The sequence below is a fragment of the Fundulus heteroclitus genome, chromosome 11 (assembly GCF_011125445.2).
Source record: "Fundulus heteroclitus isolate FHET01 chromosome 11, MU-UCD_Fhet_4.1, whole genome shotgun sequence".
NCBI classification, from domain to species: Eukaryota; Metazoa; Chordata; class Actinopteri; order Cyprinodontiformes; family Fundulidae; genus Fundulus; species Fundulus heteroclitus.
The window spans coordinates 19,206,800-19,225,672 of record NC_046371.1 but is presented as its reverse complement, the minus strand read 5'-3'; the positions used below and the strand labels follow the sequence as shown (position 1 = coordinate 19,225,672).

Genomic DNA, 18,873 nt, shown 5'->3' with positions numbered 1-18,873 from the left:
CGTGTTTTCCAACTTGGCAACACACAGGTGGCACTCCTTGAGATATTTCCCCCCCCAAAAAAACAAGATCAGAAATTCAATCAAAGAGCAGCGGAGAGCCAATAGGATGCCGGCGTCTCTGGCAGCAGCAGCATCAGTCTGACTTAGCCATTGGTCAGCTATTTCACACAGGAAGGGTTGCAATTGGTTGCCAGCGCGCCGAGGCTTCATTGCCTCCATGGCAACATTGCTTCCTTATTGCTTAGGGAAGGTGAAAACGAGGGAAAGAGGGGAGGCGACTTTCACTCAGACAGCACCTCTGCATTATTCATCCTTTGTCCCCGTGTGCTTGCAGGAGCGCGTGTGAATGCACTGACTGATGCGCGTGTGTGTGTGTGTTTCTATCTTGGTTTGGGTGGCAGTGATTGGTTGAGACGTCAAGAGGGTGAATAAGGTGAAGCCGGTGCAATAATTGCGTCCGACTTTGCAATGCATCCAGCAACAAGACGTCTATATATATATATAAAAGACGGATAAATGAGCTGAGGCCACTCAGGGAGCCATTCGCTGAGATGCTGACTAACTCTGAAACGCAGCTTTAGTTTTTTTGTTGTTGTTTTTTTTTTAGATTTGTTTATCTAAGAAGAAAAAAAAGTGTTTATTTTTATTTATTTTTTTATTTACTCGTTTGAATTGCTGGGCGTTCCCAGCTCACATCCGGACTGTCAGCTGGACTCCGACTGCCAGGAGCTCACTGAAAGGATGCACATGGAGGATCATCTTTACCCCCCCCCTAAAAAACAACAACCACCATGCGGTTTGTTTGTTGTTGTTTTGATAGCCCCCCCCCCCCCCCCCCCCCCCCCCCCCCACCCCACCATCTCCCTCCCTCCAACAGTGGAAGGGAGAAGTGGAGGGAAAGAAGAAAGAGACGAGGGTGGAGTCAAAGCAGGAGAAAAACATCACACATGGATTAGTGTTGGAGGAGGAGGGGGGGTTCAGTTAGGACTCCTCCCCCTACATGTGTGTCTGTGCATGAACACGGAGGAAGGAGAGGGAGGGGGGAAGAAATAACAGGCGTGCGGGCCGGCGAACTGGCTGGCTGCTCCTCAGGCAGTGGATGCGGTGACGAGACGGCAACAGACACCCCAGCGTAGCACGTGCTCCCAGTTGCCATCGCAACCTGCCCTTGGATACAGCGTGCTGGTTGGCCGTCTCTAGCTGTGGCTGTTGTTGTTGTGCGAGGCTGATGAAACCTCGTGGATGAAGGGAGGGCGAAGCGTTTTCTGCGGGCGGCGTGGCGCGGCGCCGCTTCTCTGCTCCGGGAGAAAGTGTTGCCAGGCACATTAGAGGTCAGCTAGTAAACAAACAGCGAGGCATTAATAAATTAATGCCTTGCCCCACCCCCGAAGAAACCTGCCGTTTACCCCTTAAGTCCAGGGGGGGAAGCAAAGCGGGATGAGCCCCCTGATCCTATACAAACATTAGGGCAAAACAAGAGGAAACGGTTGAAAAGATTATTTCAAGAAATCAAAAAGCGGTTTAAGTCACGTCAGGGTGGTCAAAACGCTTTATTACACGCATTGATAAAAAAAATAATAAACAGTTGGATGACCGAACAAGCTTATAAAACAACAATGAAACAATGCCACAAATGTGCCGTACAAATCATTTAATAACCAAACAAGCAAGTTGAGTGAATTTACCCACTTAAAAAAAAAAAAAAGGCTACACTCTCGAGGAACATTACAGAGGAGAAGAGTGCGTGTGTGTGTGTGGCCTCCAGGGGCCAGATCGATACAGCGTTCTGCTGAGTGTCACTCGCTGCCTGATAAAAGCCCGCACAAATAAACATTCTGCTCGTGCCGCGCGTTTATTCCGCAGCCGGAGCCGAGGAGCCGAGCTGGCATGGTGATTGATTACAAGTGCAGGCAGTCTTTGTTTCGCCGGCGGTTTTTAGGACAAAGCCCAGCGGATGCTGTGGGTATGTGTGCGGCTGCAGGTTCAAGGTGTAACTGGGACAAAATGTTCCACTGCAGAGAGAGACACACACACACACAAAAGTAGAAACGTGGTTGAGATGAAACTTCAGAGCGGGGGAGTGTTTATGCAAAAAAAATAGCTGCAACAAGCTGAGAAAATACCATCCTGCAACACCTGGATGGAAACGGCGTCGCATGGAGAGGAGTCAACGCCCATCGCCGTCCAGCCCCGAGCATCCCTCCATGAGGCCCGCCTCGATCTCCTCCAGCCTCTGCGCCATGGACACGACCAGCATCTTCATCTGGAAGATGCGAGAGGAAGAGGGACATTTTTTTTTTTGTAAGAGGATTGCAATCAGCTGACGAACAGCAAAAGTGAGGCTGGTGAAACAAGTTAAGATGGGGAGGATGGAAGTAGCCACAGTAGGGCAATAAAGGAAGGGGTGTGTGTGTGTGGGGGGGGGGGGGGGGGGAGTAAAGATAATTAAGGAAAGATGCCAAAGAAGAGGAGGAGGGGTGGATGGTGAGTGGAAGAAGGGTGGGGAAACAGGTCAGGGAGAACAGGAGACGGAAAACTCATTTAATTGTCAGCAGGAAAGGTGGACTGAGCCCGTTAGCCACAGCGGCACCAGAGGCACCAGAACGTTTCAAGGCTGCACTGATGATCACGTTACACCCGAGTTTAGTTCAAGAACTCATGTTCTGCTACTTTCAATTTCACTTTGGGGTTTAACTTGTTGGTCATTTCAGATATAAAAACGGACAAGGAGCACTTCAAAGTGTTCCTGGCTCACTGTTTGTGGGTTCAGCAGAGTCTCTTTCCAGGACAGAACCTCCGACGGGCCTACGCTGACGTAACTCTGGCTTCCTTTACACGCAGGAAGTGGTCCTGGCTGCAGCGCTTTGCCGTTCGGTCCTCCTCCCGGACAGAAACGCTGCTGCCGCTAACTTTTGTGCTCTTGCTTTTGATTGTTTGCTCAAACTGAGCCCCAAACTAGACTCTTTTCCTAACACAACGCTCATTTTAGGTTTAAAAAAATGTACAACGATCAGCCCATCCCCTTCCTACTAAACAGCTGACTAATTCATTCGTTCAAATCCATTATTACACACCTGGTTTCCTGTTCAGCAGGAAAAGTGTAATATTGCTGGAGCTGTCACGCACCAAGCGGTGGTCTAACAATGGATCTGAAGCATTTCATCCCCGGGCCCAATGGCAATCAGGGTGCCGTCGTCCGTCCTGTGCACGTCTGTGGGTCCCTCCGTGGATGCGCCTCCCCAGACCAACTCTGAGCCACCATTAAAGCAAAACTTTCTGTTAGCATGCCGCCGCCATGAGGCTGTTTAATGGTTTGGTCAGAAACACGTATGCCACTGGAGTTCACTTTGTAGGGCTCTAGCAGTATTCCTCCAGGTCCTTTCTTGCACAAAGGAGCGAAAATAATTGTGTTTTTATCATCCTCGTCTTTTATCTAAGGTAAAACAGTTTTTATCTTTTATCTCTTTGAGCAGCTTTTACACTGTTTTATTTCTAGCCATATCTGGACTACTGCAATGTACTTTATTCAGGCATTAGCCAACGCGCTCTCTCCCATCTGCAGTTAGTCCAAAACGCAGCGGCTCGTCTTTTAACGGGGACCAGAAAACATCAACACATTACACCAATTCTTGCGTCTTTGCACTGGCTCCCTGTTTAGTTTTAGAATTGATTTTAAGATTTTATTGTTTGTGTTTAGAGCAGGGCTTTGAACCGATTTTTTCCCCCCAATCGGTTCGTTCCGAACAGAAACGGAATTATAACGTTTCCGGTTATGAGTTCCACCAATAAATTGACGTTCCCGAACCGGTTAGAACAAAAAAATACTGTTCCCGGAACGGTTAATTTCGTTCCTGTCAGCTGTTTAATGCTATAGAATTATGTCACATCTTTCTCATCCGGCTTAAACCAAATGTAATTATATTATTAATAATAATAATAAAAAAGGACTACATTTATTTTAAATAAATGTAGTGTAGTTTATTGTTAAAACAACAAATTCCAACCTGCCATTTTTAAACAAACAACAATAAAGATTTGTGACTGACATTAGGCCTAACGAGAGTAGGCTAAATTGCCACGATGCAAAAAATATGCCTGTGTGCTACCAAGAATAGCTAGCTATCTGCGCATTAGGCAAACAGAGGTGTTGGCACCATTTAGCCAAATGTTCGCTAGTCCATCATTAACGTGGATTTGACAAATATAGCTATTGATATTGTGTTTGGAATGAGCGTTTTACTTAACGATGGATCGTAATTTACCTCTTATTTAAGATGTGTAGCTCTAGTGGAGACACCGCTCTCTCTCCATTCAGTCAGCGAATGTGTGATGTGATGTCACACAGGAAGTGAACCTCAGCCGTCATGGTAACGTGCGCAGGAAAATAATTACTTTTTTTTTTATTTAGTTAATTAGGCAACGAAAACTTTGAGGAACGAAATAAAACCGGTATTAACCGGTTACCATTATTTTTAAATAAGTGTTCCAGTTCCAGAACATAAAAAAAACAATAACGTTTTCCGGTTTCGTTTCTGTTCCCTGTAAAATACAAAAAGTTCCCGGTTTTCGTTTTCGTTCCTTGAACCGGTTCAAAGCCCTGGTTTAGAGCCTTCAATGGGATGGCCCCTCAATATATCACTGACCTCCTCCAGATTTATTCTCCGGCACGTGCTCTGAGGTCTGAGGGCCATCTTCAGCTAATAGTGCCTAAGACGATGCTAAAAACCAGAGGCGACAGAACCTTTTTCTGTAGTTGGCCCTAAACTTTGGAATGCTTTGCCCCTCCATATACGAACAGCCTCTACGGTAGACAGTTTTAAGTCTCGTCTTAAGACCCACTTTTACTCTTTGGCTTTTAACACTGCTTAGTTGTGTGGTCCTCTGTGTCCTTTTAGTTTATTTAATTTGGATTATTTTTATTTTATTTTTTGTAAAAAAACAGGTGGAAAAAAACCCTCTGCAGCCTCCTAAAAACCATTCCTGTTTTTAGTCAACCTGCTGCGTTAATTCACCCCACGCTGATTACGACCTCCTCCACCACTGAACTGACCAGATCAATAATCTGCAGGTTTACCTCAGCTGATGTCACTCCGATGTTTTTGAGCAGTGCAAGATGAAAAACTCTTAAAGTAACGCAACTGCGCCCACATGTCAACGGGCTCAATGTCAGTTTTGAACGTCTATATTTTAATTACCGTGCCCTTAATGCAGCCCTTTGTTGGAGTGGCACATGTTTCACCGTGGGAGATTCACTTTTCAATGTTTTTGTTTTGCAAAAAAAAAAAAAAAGAGAAAAAGAAAAAAAGCTAATTAAGTATGGAAATTCCTCAAGTAAAAGACAGAAAGTTGGCTATGGCGCTTAATTAAAGTCCCTGACGGCACGTGAAGGTACGTCTAAGGTTCTGTTGATTAAACAAATGCACTTTGTCTAACAGTCTTCGGGGCAGTATGACCTCTTTCCGTCTCACGTGTGGAAAAGATAAAATCTGGGACTTTCAAATCGGGGCTTGACTGGCACAACAAAGTGCCAGACGCTCACCGAGCGAAAGCAACAAAGACACTTCATCATCAAAACATGTTTTCCCACCAACAAAGATTCCTCCACATGCTCTCCCGCTATTGTCCCCCCCCCCCCCTCATGCTGCAGCGTGCAAGCAGGCAGTACTCTTGCACACCGTCGCCACCTACTGGACGCCTCGCGTTTCTGCTGCTTTTTTTTTTTTTTAGGAGGACAGTTTCTCAAACAAAGGGTGATTCAGATGAACCCAGTAAATAAAAATGAGCACTCAAAGCACGCGTGGAAGATAATAAAACAGAGGCGTGACGACAGAGCAGAGCGGATATTTAAAGCCAGAATTAAACGGACGACTTTAAGACGGCAGGGATTTTGAAGGTTGCGGTAAATAGTAAAAGGAGAGACTCGTAAATTTGGTTTATTTTAGATGAGAGAAAGTAACTTGAGGAAAAGATGAAAGTGTTTTCGGGGAGGTGACATGGGCGGACAGATGAGGTAACGTCTGATATCAGGGTCTGGCTGCTGTGAGGGTGGGGGGGAATGGGTTTACCGGAACAAAGCTGATGTCATCCTTATGCTGTGGTACGAGCCGTGCATTTAGAAAGCTCCATCAGGGAGGGCAATGCAACTCCATGCATGACGACTCCCCCCACTCAGACTACTTTAACCTGCTGCCCGGATCTCTAGTTTCCATTTTTAAGTTCTTTTTATTACACGCCATCATCCTTGTCATAATTTTAAACCCAGTTCAGGTGCGCTGACGTTAATTTCCACAACAAGCCCTGAAGGGGAAAGCAGCGTGCCGATGCCACCTGTGGACATTTTTGACTTCCTGAGGAGACCACAGGGAGAAAGGCAGACAAAGGGAAGCTGGGTCAGTGCATGTACCTGTGCCAGCTGCTGTTCCACGTTGTGCGTGTACTCCAGCGTCACCGGCTGCTCTTTGGGTCCCTCTGCTGCCGGCATCTGGCGTCCAGAGCCGAGCACGTAGCTGGAAAAGATGCAGGATGTTGACTTTTTAAAAAAAAAAAGATAAATAAAAATAAATAAAAACGTTGTGTAAATCTGAACAGAACGGAGATGAAATTATAATTTGCACTCTTAATAAATGCTGCACAACCCAGATTGACGTATTAGAACTAAATGATCTCACACGGTTTAGGACACAGCTTGGAGAGGATGTCAAAGACCGCAGTGTGACTTGAGAGTTAGAAACAATGTGGTTTAACAGAATTAGAATCTGGGGATAATTTGAAAAAAAAATGATGGCGTTCATCAATCACAACTGAAATTCTGGATTAAATGCTTGCCTTTAGCTCGGTGTTGTGCCATTTTAAGATCAATACAATTACTGGCTACAGGAGTAGTGACAACCCTGGACAAGATGCAAAAAAAAAAATAATAATAAATCAAAAATCTGAAAAGGAATTGCAGTAACTTAATCTCCAAAATATCAAAGAAATCCAGCCTTTAGTTTGAGAGCATTCACTTACAGAAAGGAATTCCCATGTTAGAAAATTTCCCTTTTTTTCTGTTTTTTTTTTTTTTTTTTTTTTACCATGATGCAGGTTCCAAAGTTTAGCAGCTAATTCAACAAATCTTCTAAATCTTCTATTTAAACTTTTTGAAGTTGGTCAAAGTGTTTCTTTTGCTAACTTCCTGTTAGCTTGTGATAGATCAGACTTCGAGGCCCATTGCTTTCAGCCAGTCTTCAAAATGGGGAAAACAAGAGAACATGACATTCAGGCGAAGCATGTATGAGTTGCTCTTCAAAACTCTGGAAATGACAAGAAAACAGATAATCGCCTGTATCTAGTCACACCGTACGTTCACTATGTCTGTCTTTTTCTGGGTGAGGCTGCACAACATTTAGATGTTCCTTCTAGCTGATGTTGCAGTGTTGTTTTTTTGTTGTTGCAAAAAAAAAAACAATTGTTGAGTGGCAGTAATTGTGGTGAATGCCGAGGGATCAAACCAAGTTTCGAACCTCAGCGTCAATCAATAGACGTATATCGACGATAGAAAAAACAAAAGGGTCACTAAAAAGTTCAGTAGAAGAACAGTTTTGCTTCCTTTTGCATTCTAGCCTATCATGTAGGTTAATACTACAGTCATTACATCCTCCCAACCAATCACAAACGCACAAACAGGAACGTGCCGTCACCAAGCTCCGCCCCCTTTCAAAGAGTTCAGAGAACACGTGTAATTTTTTCTTGTTTCAAAACTTGAAGTTTGGGTAAAAAGTTGGTTGAAAAAAAGGGTTGAGTTTGAATTCAGTGTTTGTGTGTTCTGTATCTAAAAACCGGTCGCTAAGCAACAGCATAAAATGGCCAGGGCTGCACTTAAAATATACGTTTAGAATCTGTTGACAATTATCGATATCGATCAATATGATTTCTATTTTATCGATATGCTTTTTTTTAATATATATCTTCCAGCCCTACATCTTAAGTCAGCAAATCCATCGTTGCTCAATAGAGATGTAGCCTAAGTGTGCTGTCTAAATGCGTAACACATAAATAAACATTTTTGTGCTTAAATAAATGGACGAGGGGGACTGCTCGCAGTTTTGCTTCGCTCTATTCGCCAAATTCATGTCATCCGCATCGCAGACAGTAAATGCGCACCTGAACGCAACCTTTACAAATAACACTTGACCTGCCTTGTTCATGTTCTGTGGGAACATACCTTTACTTACACATTTTTTTCAGCTCTGCACACATTTCAGGATTGAAATCCATGCTTGACAAAAAAAAAAAAAAAAAAAAAAATTATATATATATATATATATATATATATATATATATATATATATATATATATATATATATATATATATATATATATAAAATTTTGTTGACCATGGCCCACTGTTTAACCTATTTGGGGGGATGCATTTGGGTCATTGTTCCATGTTTTTGCCCAAGCTGATGTGCTGATATTCTACATGATGTTCTTTCCTTATGATGCCATCTGTGTAAACGTAATTTTAGACTAGAGCGATCGACAGTTCCCACTCATTTTTCTTCTAGTCAACAATTCAAGGGTTAATTTTAGTGGTTTGTACGTAACAAATTCTAGTCTTGAGAAATACAAGCAAATATTCTTGCTTTATTCCGCTGTAACAGATATTGTGTAAAGGAACATAAACTTACCCCTGTGACAGATCTGAGACTGACTGGTTTACAGTTGAACAAGCTTAACCGTGCTGCAGTACCGTAACGTAACGGACCAAGTTCACACAGCACCAGCGAACTAAAAGTGTAAGTACCTGTCGATGCTGGCTACATTGAAGCAGAAAGTGAACATCTTGTTGTCCTGGCTCCTGGGGGTAGATTGGTAGATCATGCCAAGCACCAAGCGGCAGCTACGACAGATGAGATCCACAACCAGGCTGTTGATTGAAAACCACCACACCCCCCAAAAAAACAAGAGAAATATGGATCAGTTAAATAGATTTGCCAACACATAAATTCAAAAAGTGCATACAGTTCATCAAACAAATAATAGCAAAGTGTTAATAATTTTTGTTCACAGGCGCAAACGAGCAACATAATAGGCACTTAAAAAACCCTAACCGTTAAAAAAGAAGCACCTTAAGTTGAGTTTTAAACCAGAAACCTAAAAAAGAATATATATATATATATATATATATATATATATATAGAGAGAGAGAGAGAGAGCCTTAACATTGTTATATGAGTAAAACTCCTAAAGTAGCTGCAGGGTGGGAACCTTCTTACCAAGCTGATTGTTTGCTCAGTTCTAGGAGGCGGGTTTCCTTTCCAACCAGGACGTTGTTGGTGACTCCTGTAAAAGAAAAAGGATAAAACACATCAGCAGCACGGCGCACACTCTGAATTCACAGGACAAACTACTTTAAAAACACCTTAGTTATCATTTTCAGTGGATTAGAGTCCATCTTTTTATCCATTATAGCTTTCAGGCGAAGTGCTTTTCAATTCTAAAAGGGCAAAAACAAGTTCACTACGGATCTATGGCAGAAACGTCTATGATGGATTTAATCCTGCAGCCTGCAAAAGACAAGGCTGGTTCACGCGCCAGCATTTCTAGCTCGACTTTCTCCCCGACCTCCCCCTTTCCGAGAGGCGCTGATTATCGCCATGTCTCTTTTAAGAGAATATCTTGCCTTGTGCGGTGTGTTAAGAGAGATCCGGTGCGCTCGGCGTAACGTCGGGACCCCCTCCGACCTCAATTCGGGGATATTGAACATGTTGGATCGTCTTGCCCTGATATCCTAGAGCAGGGGTAACCAACCTTTCTGAAAGAGCTACTTCATCGGCGTCATACGAAGGGCTACCAGTACCGACCTTAGAACTACAAGAGTCTCAGTTCACCTTAATCTTATGTAAAATAAACAAGTTTTCATGCTTTTTGTTGTAGATGTTGTCATGTTAAATCTATGTAAATGCAGGTGTGATGAAACAAAAAGAGTGACGGAATAAAATAAACTATTAGATTTTTTTTTTTTTTTTTTTTTTTTTAAGAACAGGCTCATGGCCGCCACAGGTGGTCCTCGGGGGCTACTTGGTGCCCACGGGCCCCATGTTGGTGACCCCTGCCCTAAGGTGTGTGGTGTTTACACCATAGACATAATATAAGAGTAGACGCGTCATTGGGCGGGTTCTGCCTATGCTGCGATGCGTCAGAGCGTCCGCCATCTTAAATGTGGCAAATCTGCAGTTACTCAGTCACTTAAACAGTATCAGAGGGACTTTAATCTCTGAATATACTTTGTATTCGTAGTATTTTTTTTTGTAATATTACAATTTTATTTTCGTATCCCTTTAGCTTCATTCTCCTGAATTTATTCTCCTAAAGAATAAAAATATTTAAAATAATCTAACCTGGCCCTATTACTCCAGGAGTGAAATAATTCTGCAAACTGGGATTATTCTGGAAATGTTCCCCCTTAATTCTCATAATATGATGTTTTTATCATAACATTATCACTTTTGTGTTTGTTTGTTAATTTTTACTTTCTTGACCTAGGACTTTTTTTTCCTCATATTATTATTTTTACCTCTTTAATACTCACCCAAAAAGTCTGTTCCTAAAGGTTCACATGTGACACGGTTTTATGAAATAATGAAGACCACAATGTTTAGATTTAACAAATTGATCATATTCATAACACATTCACACACATTCACACACACGCACACACACACATATATATATATATATATATATATATATATATATATATATATATATGTGTGTGTGTGTGTGTGTGTGTGTGTGTGTGTGTATTTATTGCAGCACAGGAATGAGGCATCTTCTCTGATTCACGTTCACAATAACAGAACTCAACTTTTTTCTGCCACATACAATATGGCGGTGACGTTGACGTGCGAACCTGCGCCCTATGACGCGTCTACGTATATATGTCTATGGTTTACACGAGCACGCAGCCTGTTCAATGTGACGTGTAGCCAATCAGAAGGCGCCCCCCTCCCTCTCCCTATTTATGTGTATTTTGCAGCATCTGTGTAGATCAGGTCGACCTCAGTGTTCACAGCCACGTTTTCCCCCCTACAACCTATGAGTCCCACGCGTACAGTAAATATTAAAGTTAACACTCACGCTTTAGTCTTATTTGGTTCTGTTCGTGTTCAACGCCATCCCAGGACATCGAATCCCCCACTGGCAGCTTGCATTTCCCGCAGAAGAAAATCACCGGGGCGTCGTCGTCCACCTCCTCTTCGTCCTTATCTTCTCGGCCGAACAGGCTTTTTTCCACCACGGTAGAGTTTATAGTAGATGAGTCAAACGTCAGATCTTTACATTTTCGACGAAGTTCAGCCGACTTTCCCTTTGTTGCCATTTCAGCGAGGACGAAGTGGGATTTGAACTCGCGCGGTTGGTTCCAGGTTGTCACCACCCGGAAGCACTCAAGATGTTCGCTAAAGGGCACTTCCGCTTTCGTCTTTGGCTTCAGTGCAAAAATACCATACATCTTACTGTATGCGTTGAACATAGAAGCAAAATGTATAAACAATAAAAAAAAACAAGGGTTAAAAAAAGTTGCAAAAGAGAACAAAATAAATTGGAATTATTTTGATACTACTTTGCCTTTCATAGTCTTTATACCACTATGGACTCATTGTGGTATACAGTTGTTCCAAAATAGTAGACTTTAAGTATAGCCTACTAATCTTCAAAATAAATTTAGTTTGGTTTTTTTCACTATGTAAATGAATCATAATACATCAAACTGGACATCATATTGTTGTGGTAAATTTATATAATTGTTTTGTGCTCGTCAAGATGAGCAAATAATTTTAAACACAATATACTGGTGTGCATCTGACTAAAACCATGATTTAGTAGTTGTTGTGACAGCTACATACATTAAACTGGTGTCATTTTGTTTTCTATGCTGAGTAACATGAACTGTTATTATTACTACACTTCAGAATGGGAACAATTAAAAATAGAAATCGCAGTGCCGACCATAGGTTAAAAACACTGAATAAGAGCATTGGGTGTTTGTGTGTGCAACTTGCAACCCTATAAAATATCATATTCTAAGGGCTGAACAGGGCTGGGGAAATCCTTAAAAGCCACCATACTGCTCAACAAAAACACCTTCAGAAATGTGAGATCTGGGACAAAAACAACAGACAACAAAACTAACAACACTGGAAGCAGTTGCTCAAGAATTAAAAGAGGAACAAAACAACACAGAACACAAAATTTCTTAAAACACCATGCACAAACGCCATTAGACAAAATAACCACACAAAGCAAGCTAAAAACTGTTTTAGGTCAACTGAACAAAAATGTAAAATATATTTCAAGAATCTTTTATTGTCAGCGCATGTTACTGTGGTAAAAAGATTTCTGGGGCATAAAACACAAAAATAAAATGAAAAACAAAATAACCAAAATAGCAATACTTTAAAATAATTTGGTGCTTGGGAAAGGTCAGAATCACATAAAACATTTTATGAAATACAAGGTTTTCATGATAGGACAATAAAATAACAATGAATAACGCAAAAAATAAACACAGACTAAACTAAAAATAAAAAAGGCCACAAATAAAGGTAAAAGGGAAAGAAAATGCGTCACATGTTTACAGTAGTTTGAACTTGGCTAATGCAGTTATTTACACGCGTTTGCTTCAGAGTCGGCGTGAACCATCTTCACTCCGTGACAATCTTTGTGTTTTCAGAGGAACTGTAAACCGGATAACCTTTTCTATGCACTCATAGTTTTTATGCAGTTTATGTAATACGTCCCCCAATGCATTTATATTTACGTTGCATAGGGTGTTTATGCTTATTCATATTGTATTAAAAATTATTTTATACAAAGCTTGGCGCCATTTAGTTGTTTGCCAACCGCCAATAAAAAATCCACGAAGAAGAAGAACCAGGAAGTGACTTTGACCGGCGCGAAAACGCCCGGTATTTAACCCGTAACTTACTCGCCATCACACCAGGAACGTTTTACGTTGCAGTAGTTTTAATTTTCGGGGTTTAGCCTTATGACCATGAGTGAAAAGATTAAGAAGGTAACACCTAGCATTTGGTAAACGTACTTCGATGCACCGCTCGCATAGTTGATGTTGTCTTGTTTTTCACATCTCCTCCACAGGTGAACAGCTGGTTGGGGGCAGTGTTTGGGGATCAGCCGGTGCCGCAGTTCGAGGTGAACACCAGGACGGTGGACGTACTGTACCAGCTGGCTCGGTCCAGTGAAGCCCGCTGCAGCGATGCTGCTCTCCTCATAGAAGACTACAAGCAGAAAGCATCCGAGTATCAGGCTGACGGTGAGGCACAAGCCTGAAATTATCTAAAGCACAGGTGGTTGAATCAGACTGGGAATTCTAATTTTCAATTACTAAGATTTGATTTATTTCCAGCATATTAAAATCCTTGCAATGTTAAATTGGTACAAAACAAAGTGGTTGTCAATTTATAACTATGCTTATTGCATTCCCTTTAGGTTAAAGGGGACATAGCACGCTTTTTGTTGCCTTCCTTTTCACATTTAAATTGTTCAGTTGTGGTCTATATAAGGTGGAACTACAATGCTTTGGTCTAAATTCCTAATTATATGTTGCCCCACAGCCCCTCATTTTTTCCCCCGTTCTGAGAAGCGTCTGAGAGCAACTCGTTTTGGCGCTGTCTCTTTAAATGCAAAGGCGGCGCTTCACACACCTCTGCCCTCTCCCTCCAGGTCGCAGAGCACCGCTCCACTCCGTTCGGCCATTTCAACAGAATGCAAGGGGCGAGGTGTAACGACCTGTGTGGGTTAACACACCCAACAACCAAACATTTTCACTCATCCAATTGTAGCTTCGGCATCCTTGAGCTTGGAATACAAAAATCGCGGTGAAAAACACAAAATTTGTGAAAGCCGGAAGTCCACGACCTTCTTTAGCAGCTCTGCAGCAAATGCTGTAATGTAATTGTTCAATAAACTTAAACCAGATTAATAAAATAATAATAAAAGAAAAGGGGACCAATCTGAATGACTTGAAAAATGACCCAACCAGAATATATTACGCAGCACCTGGACAGGCTACGCTCAACTTTTCTGCATTTCTAGAGACTCCAGGTACACAACAAAATGTGTTTAGGAGCTACAAAGTGGGATTTTTGCATGATATGTCCCCTTAAGATAAATATTTTCTTTTGGTCCATGTGACAAAAAGGTTAGACAGCACTGATCAACAGTGTAGAAACGCTTTCCAGAATGGCATTTTTACAGAAAGGTAGAGAAATGGTTCAGGGCTTAGCATGCAGGTTTGCTCCTATGATGAGTGTGTGTGTGTATATATGCAGAGGTCTGAAATCATCAATAAGTCATAATCCCAGAATACCTAGTGTTTAATATTTGCCTCTGTTCCGGTCTATTGGCACATTATTCTTTGTTAATCAAACCTACTATTCAAGACCCCTGTGTTTAAACAATACAAGGTGATTGTTATTATTTATTTATTTTCTATTCAAATGTAAAGAATGTTAATAAACTTCTTAAAAAAAAAACCTAGAAATCCAAGTCTGGAAAAGTAAGGAGTTTTGAAATGAAAGACCTGCAAGAACCCTTTAGTTCGTTTTCCAAAAAACACACACAACTGTATTTCATTGATCCCAGCTATTTCTTTTGTTTTCCGCCTATAGCTGCTCATCTGCAGGATGTTCTGCTGCACAGCGTCGGCCTGTCCGAGGCCAGCTTGTCAAAGCAGGCTGCGGACTACGTGTCCGCTCTGGTGGACAACGCTATGGTGCTGGGAGTGAGAGACACGTCGCTGAGCAGGTACGCTCCCAGTCCTTTTCTCTGGTCTCGCTGATCGGAGAGTGAACGTTTCTTCCTTTTTTTTAAATTCATTTTCGTCTGTGCGTAGCTTCATGCCAGCAGTCAACAACCTCACCAGCGACCTCCTGGAAGCCGAGAAGTCAAACAGAAGACTTGAGAGAGAATTAATGGCTGTCCGCAAAAGGCTGGGTGCGACTCTGGTGCTGCGGGGAGAATTACAGGAGTAAGAAGATGGCATGGAGCAAAATGTCCAGAGCCTCCTTTAATTTAGGTTTATCGCTTATTTTAAACGTCAAAGTCGGGCTTAGACGTGTAATTTGTGGACGTCTGTTTCAGGAATATCGACAAAACCTCCAGATTTCAAGCGGCGGAGGCTGCGAAAGCAGAGGAGAGGCTGCTCAACATGGACTTTGTGACGGCCAAAGCTCGAGAGCTGAGCAACAGACTGGAGAGGTTGGAGGTAAATTCTAGAGGCTATAGCTCTTTATAGATTGGGATTACTGTATGGATGCTGACGGTTCAAATTTGGTTACAGAACGACCCATTTACCAGGAATGGTCCTTGGTGACCATGAAAGGATTTATACCTAACGGGTTAATTTCTCTGTGGTTTTGATAACCAATTATTCAGAGATCTAAACACTGAGCTTTAAACTCTCTACTTGTAAAACACACAGGGCTTTAAAAAAAAAAAAAGATGCTTTTTGTTTTTATTTAATTTTTTTAAAAACAAACTCTTAATTCACTTCTTCATGCTTAGACCCATCAGAAAATGGTGAGAAAATGTGAACCTGCATATCAACACTGCAAAACGGGAACTAAAAGAAAGTAAAATTTTCTTAAAATTGGTGTATTTTTCCTTGATTTGAGCAGCTAAATAAGACTATTTGCCGATGAATTGTTGCTATTTTAAGTGCAAAAAATCTTATTCCATTGGCAAATAGTGTTATTTACCTGCTCAAATCAAGGAAAATTACACTAATTTCAAGAAAAATTCACTTAATGTTAGTTCCCTTTTTGCAGTGAAGATAAAAAACTGTCACGGCAGCTTTGGAAAAAAGAGAAACTTTAAAGTTGAAACTTCATAAAGAAGCCAGGTTTTGTCCCTTTTGAAAAGACCATGTGGTTTAAACTCGTAACTATATATTTACTCTGTTATAATGTCGTCTGCCTCTTGTTTTAAGCCTAAACACATTGAACTGGTGAGCAGCTCTGCTGTAAGTCACTTTATTGTGCCCTGCCACTCCTGCAGACTCAGCTTGTATCCAGGAACATGGACAAGTCTGTCACCCACCAGGCCATTGTGCAGCTTTCCGAGGTATTTTCAGCATTTTCGCCACAGTCGTCGCCTTGGGGACAAAAGCTTTACTTTGTCTGCTCTCTGGGTTTGAAACATATCTTATTTTTCTCTCCGCAGGAAGTCGGCGCGCTGAAAAACGAAATAATCCCCCTGCAAAAGAAGCTGGAGCCGTACATGGACCTGAGCCCTGTACGTTTGTTTTGTAGATTTTTCACAAGCTTTTTGTTGTTTTACTTTAATTTGTCTAAGGATATTTTTTGTAAATTTAGCCTTGTTTTTTTTTTTTCTTTCCACTGTAAACTTTCAGAACCCGTCTCTTGCACAAGTGAAGATAGAAGAAGCAAAAAGAGAACTAGTGAGTCTTTAAATTTTTGATTCAATAACAAGGTGTCGTTCTTTGCTTGTTTGCCATTTAATTCCTTTTTTTCTGTCTTCAATTTCAGGCTGCTCTTGATTCCAAACTTGAGACGAAGGTGGATTTTAAATGAAAATGAATGTTGCCTTCATCTCGTGTTTTTTGTGTGTCCCACAGCCTGCCATTAAAAGCCATGTCTAATGAAAATTGCTTTTGTTTTGAAGTGACGTAAAGTTCATTTTTAGCCAGATCTTTTTGGGCTACCAATAACGCTCCATCTTGTTTGCTGTGAAACCTGATTCAGGTAAATGTTTAGAATATTTCACTGAGAAATGGGACATATTGGAAGCTGATGGAGCGGCCAAAAGAAGTCTCATCCATTTAACTTTTTCATAAATGTCAATGGATTTGAATATATTTTATTTCCTAACAATAAAGCCAAAAAAAATCCCCTTGAATCCCAGGAAATCTTCCAAACCTCTTTTTAAACATTATTTTATTACTGAGATTTGAACCATTTTAGGCCCAGGTTACCCTGGTTCTACCCAACAAATGAAACTCAAGATTAGCATTAAAAGAGGAAGAGTTAAAGCAGGCGAGCTGGAATCACTCTACATTTACACAACATTTAAGATACCCTACTCTTTTTTTTTTAAGATACCCTAGTCCTTAATATGATAAGGTAAAACAGGGTATTGGGGGTAAATATGACATAAGGAGAAGTTATAGAGTTCCCTCTTACACATGAACTATTAGCTTGTTTAGGCTATCAATAAAAACAGTGTACGCACGTTTTAGTTGTTAATTTGAGGAAAAGTGTATTTTTCTGATATCTTCCTGTTTAATTATCGTCTTTTTTTATAAATATATGTATAAAGTGCCTTTGTGTAGTTGGGTATCTACTGCCTTCAGCCTTCCTGTTTGTTCGAAACGTCGGCAACACTGATTAAATGTTTTGTCTTCTCTAATCGCGGCAACCTAATTGTGGGGCTGGTCTTAACTTATAAAAACACGCAACAGATTTTCTTTAAACAAGTTTGTGTGAACAACCTGATCAAATGTAAGAAATCCTTTTTTTTTCTATGTGACGTTTAGATTTTAATTAGATTTTATAAGTGTGCCTTTATTTTATTTTTTTCCAACGGCACCATTAATTATCAGCCCTTCTGCTTTCCAAAGAGAAGTTTCAGCCTTCTTTACATCTTGGATCTGTTCACCTAATCCTCAATCACTGATTCATTAACCTCTAATTCCATTTATTCTAATGTAATTCCTTTTGGATGGACAGTAAAAGTGTACAGGCTTTGGAGGGATAACATCACTTTGGGTGAATGTTGGAGCTACTTCCAGTGTGCCTGAAGCTAAAGCAGACAGAAGGGCATCAACCTGTCCAGTGTGTACGCACGGTTCCCCCCCCCCCCCCCCCCCCCCCCCCCGTCAGCCCCCATCCCGTAGAGCGGAGCGTTGGAACCTCGGCGGCTGCTGTCCGTTTGACTGCTGCTGGACCTGATCTGCAGTCTGACGTGGAGACTGAGCCGTTACCATGGAGTGGGTCACAGATGCAGACTGGAGAGCAGCTTTCCCAGCGGGGCCCCCTGCTTGGCTGAAAAGGACCATGGGGTTAGGGTTATCAATAGTTTATATTAAAAACAAAAGGGAACATAACCTGCTGTTTGTTCAAGAAGGTTGCATTTTTCTCCTAAAATTACTGCTGGTTTACTTCAATCAACCATTGCAAAAAATTCTGCCTTTTATTGATGAACTTGACGAAACTCAACAGAAACACAACCTCAGATACGCTGTTTGCGTGCAAAAGAACGTGGGCATTCAATTAAATTCAAAAATACTTTATCCCAGAGGGAAATTAAACGTTGGTGTAACTGATTTGGTCAAGGAGTTATTATAGATGGTGATGGCTGTGGGTAGGAGAGATCACTTGTGGCGGTCCGTTTTACAACCAATCTGAAGAAGCCTTTGACTGAAGAGACTGTTTTCCAATGACCATGTCAAGAAGAGGATGACTTAGACTTAGACTTTCTTTATTGTCATTTTGTATACACAGAGTGCATACAGAACGAAATTTCGTTTTCACACAGCTCAGAAAGATTGCAGTAACTCTACAGGATACCTGACAGTGAATTACAGTACAGGATAAAGTGCAGTGATAAATCGCAGTCACTTACAGGATAAGTTTCAATTGACTTCCGGATAAAGTGCAGCAGTGAACAGTAGGCAGATGAAAATGTAAACAATGTAGAACAAATGTAAACAAATATGCAGTAAGGTGCAGCAGTGATTTAAAAGTTGACAGTTGCATTGTAAACAGTTTTGCAGTACGTTTCTGGGTAAGGTGCAGCAGCAATTTTGCAGGATACGATACAAATGTGCAAATCAGCGAGTCGAGTGTGGT

The 18,873-nt window shown here is 41.4% G+C and overlaps 2 protein-coding genes across 3 annotated transcripts; one reads left to right on the top strand and one right to left on the bottom strand.

Moving 5' to 3' along the window:
* Positions 1-1,531: 1,531 nt before the first annotated feature.
* mis18a (MIS18 kinetochore protein A) lies at positions 1,532-11,434 on the bottom strand. Of its 2 annotated transcripts, none has more exons than XM_012858609.3 (6): positions 11,123-11,434; positions 9,259-9,325; positions 8,787-8,909; positions 6,404-6,506; positions 2,137-2,263; positions 1,532-2,012 (listed from the first exon to the last, which is right to left on the bottom strand). In XM_012858609.3, the coding sequence occupies exons 1-5, from the start codon at positions 11,361-11,363 to the stop codon at positions 2,168-2,170; spliced, it is 630 nt and encodes a 209-aa protein (XP_012714063.2). In that variant the 5' UTR covers positions 11,364-11,434; the 3' UTR covers positions 1,532-2,012; positions 2,137-2,167. The 2 variants fall into 2 exon arrangements, with proteins under 2 accessions (XP_012714063.2, XP_021169868.2); XM_021314193.2 differs by having other exon boundaries at positions 2,124-2,263; positions 11,123-11,433.
* Positions 11,435-12,919: 1,485 nt separating this feature from the next.
* On the top strand, positions 12,920-16,670 carry haus1 (HAUS augmin-like complex, subunit 1). The gene is made up of 9 exons (XM_012858713.3): positions 12,920-13,058; positions 13,142-13,316; positions 14,674-14,809; positions 14,898-15,032; positions 15,146-15,269; positions 16,061-16,126; positions 16,226-16,297; positions 16,416-16,463; positions 16,552-16,670. Exons 1-9 carry the CDS (start codon positions 13,032-13,034, stop codon positions 16,594-16,596), a joined length of 828 nt encoding a protein of 275 aa, XP_012714167.2. The 5' UTR covers positions 12,920-13,031; the 3' UTR covers positions 16,597-16,670.
* The last annotated feature ends 2,203 nt before the right edge of the window (positions 16,671-18,873 follow it).

Bases quoted from the DNA above. Each gene is read 5' to 3' on its own strand.
- mis18a (XM_012858609.3), bottom strand. From the start codon at position 11,363: ATGGCAACAAAGGGAAAGTCGGCTGAACTTCGTCGAAAATGTAAAGAT. The intron at 9,326-11,122 runs GTGAGTGTTAAC...TTTCTTTTACAG, and splicing joins GAACCAAATAAGACTAAAGC to GAGTCACCAACAACGTCCTG. The intron at 8,910-9,258 runs GTAAGAAGGTTC...TTCAATCAACAG, and splicing joins CTGAGCAAACAATCAGCTTG to CCTGGTTGTGGATCTCATCT.
- haus1 (XM_012858713.3), top strand. From the start codon at position 13,032: ATGACCATGAGTGAAAAGATTAAGAAG. The intron at 16,127-16,225 runs GTATTTTCAGCA...TTCTCTCCGCAG, and splicing joins CCATTGTGCAGCTTTCCGAG to GAAGTCGGCGCGCTGAAAAA. The intron at 16,298-16,415 runs GTACGTTTGTTT...GTAAACTTTCAG, and splicing joins CGTACATGGACCTGAGCCCT to AACCCGTCTCTTGCACAAGT.